Source organism: Nicotiana tabacum, chromosome 16 (assembly GCF_000715075.1).
Source record: "Nicotiana tabacum cultivar K326 chromosome 16, ASM71507v2, whole genome shotgun sequence".
NCBI lineage: Eukaryota > Viridiplantae > Streptophyta > Magnoliopsida > Solanales > Solanaceae > Nicotiana > Nicotiana tabacum.
The window spans coordinates 107,051,027-107,053,464 of record NC_134095.1 but is presented as its reverse complement, the minus strand read 5'-3'; the positions used below and the strand labels follow the sequence as shown (position 1 = coordinate 107,053,464).

Sequence of the window (2,438 nt, the reverse complement as noted above, 5' to 3'; positions counted from 1 at the left end):
TGTAGCCCAAACAGAGTTCTGAGTGAAAAGTTATGTGCATTTTACTAGACAATGCACTGTATACCCACTCGATTCTTCATTTCGTTATTAACTATCATTCGTCGATCCCCGAACACGATCGCGGCTTGATTCCTTGGGCTTTTACTCAGACTTCAAATCTCCAAATCACTTGAATTCATTCTATAACATCTACATAGCTTGGAATCACCCTTTCAAGGCATAAAACACATAATTAGTGCAAAACACTAGCGATTAAAGCTCAAGCTCAATTAAAGTGCAGTAAATTAGAGTGTAATAAGCGACTAAAATACGCAATTATAGCCTATCATCAGCTACTCTGGACCTAAGTTTACTTGGTACAATAAAAGAAGACCCAGGAAGAGAATTTGGAAGAGATTGGATAGAGTTTTCGTGAATGATCTGTGGGATAATCTTTTTCAAAGAAGTTCAATTAGACACATGGCTAGGATTGGTTCTGACCATAGACCTTTATTCATAAAAAATCTCTATGCGAATCACAACTACATTAAATATTTTAGATTCCTCAATTATTGGTTAAATCTGACTGGTTTTTATGATGTTGTTAAGGAAAGTTGGAATTCTGAGGTTTCAGGTAATTCCATGTGGATTTTGCAATCAAAGCTGAAGGCTCTCAGTAGGAAATTAACACAATGGTCCAAGGAAGACATTGGTGACATTAATGAGGCAGTTAATAACTGGGAAGTGAAACTTCAATATTTAGAGGATAAGGATATTGAAAACAATATAGAAGAGAGCAGAGAAGAAATGAACAGAGCCCATGTCGAATACATTAGATGGTTAAATGTCCAAGACTCTCTTCTCAAGCAGAATTCTAGAATAAAATGGTTTGAAGATGGCGACAAAAATACCAGGTATTTCCACTGCATTCTCAGGGAAACAAAGGAAGAAGCAACATATAAATAGAATTAGAAATCATAAGGGTAAATGGATCAGGAGGGACGAGAAAAATTCTAATGCAGCAATCAAGCACTTCAATGCGCAGTTCAACTTACCTACTCCACACCTCAATCCCTCTATTCTTGAGTATATTCCTAAATATATTATGGAGCAGGACAATTTAATTCTCTGTAGGATACTAGACGATGAGGAGATCAAAAATGCAGTTCTTACCCTTAGTGTTGATAGCACAGCTGGCCCGGATGGATATAATGGTGTTTTTTTCCACAATTGCTGGGACATTATCAGAAAGGATGTATGTGCTTTTGTGATGGAAGTCTTCAAAGGGAAAGGTTTGACTAAATTTTTCTCATATACTTGCTTAGTTTTGATTCCCAAAGTTGACTCTCCTGCTAATTTTTCAGAGTTTAGGCCAATTAGTTTATCTAATTTCTCTAACAAAATCATCTCTAAAATTCTGTCAATAAGGCTTAATCCTTTGTTGCATAAATTAGTTTCCCCTAATCAAAGTGACTTTGTGAAGGATAGACTAATTTATGAAAATATTCTTTATCTCAAGAGATTATTCATAATATCTCTGACAAGAATAAAGAAGGTAATGTTGTCATTAAGCTTGATACGGCTAAGGCATATGATAGAATGTCATGGCACTTTCTCTACTTCGTGTTAAGCAAATTTGGCTTCTCCAATCATTAGATAGACATGGTTCAAAATCTGATTTCAAATGTGTGGTACTCCATCATTATTAATAAATCTAGACATGGTTTTTTCTCATCTTCTCAAGGTCTTAAACAAGGCGACCCCCTATCCCCTTCTCTTTTTATTATAGTTGATGAAGTACTTTCCAGGTCTCTTAACAGCTTGTACAATTACCCTGATTTTACTCCTTTTGATATGTATAATAAGGTTCCAAAAGTTAACCATTTAGCCTATGTAGATAATATTATAATTTTCTGTAGTGGTAACTCTAAGTCTATTAAGCTTGTTATGAAACAAATTGGTAATTATGAGGATAGCTCTGATCAACTAGTTAACACAGACAAAAGCTTTTTCCTTACTGCTCCTAAGATTTTTTCAAACAAGATTAATAAAATTAGGAAGTGATCTGGTTTTATGGATAAGAATTTTCCTCTTAACTACCTCGTTTGTACTCTTTATGTGGGTAGAAAAATATTTGAATACTTTGACATCTTGCTTAGTAAAATTGTGAAAAGGCTTAACGGTTGACAGGGCAAACTCTTGTCATATGGTGGTAAGACTGTGTTGATCAAAAGTGTCCTTCAATCCTTGCCTATTTATACTTTATCTGCTATGTCCCCCTCCCCCCCCCCCAAGCTACTTTTAAAGTAATTGAAAAATATTTTGTTAACTTTTTCTAGGGTAGCTCAAGTGAGCACAGGAGGTACCATTGGAGCTCCTGGAACAACCTCTCTGTCCCTACGGAGGATGGGGCATTGGTGTTCGAAAAATAGAAGATATCAGTGATATGCTGGCTATGA

The 2,438-nt window shown here is 35.6% G+C and overlaps 1 protein-coding gene across 1 annotated transcript; it reads left to right on the top strand.

Annotated features, from left to right (window-relative positions):
* Positions 1-459: 459 nt before the first annotated feature.
* LOC142170355 (uncharacterized) lies at positions 460-2,043 on the top strand. Its single transcript, XM_075232248.1, has 4 exons — positions 460-893; positions 976-1,271; positions 1,434-1,534; positions 1,636-2,043. The coding sequence occupies exons 1-4, from the start codon at positions 460-462 to the stop codon at positions 2,041-2,043; spliced, it is 1,239 nt and encodes a 412-aa protein (XP_075088349.1).
* The last annotated feature ends 395 nt before the right edge of the window (positions 2,044-2,438 follow it).

Coding starts and splice junctions, on each gene's coding strand:
- LOC142170355 (XM_075232248.1), top strand. CDS start 460: ATGGCTAGGATTGGTTCTGACCATAGACCTTTATTCATAAAAAATCTC. Junction 894..975: donor GATGGCGACAAAAATACCAG/GTATTTCCACTG, acceptor TAAATGGATCAG/GAGGGACGAGAAAAATTCTA. Junction 1,535..1,635: donor CTCTGACAAGAATAAAGAAG/GTAATGTTGTCA, acceptor TCCAATCATTAG/ATAGACATGGTTCAAAATCT.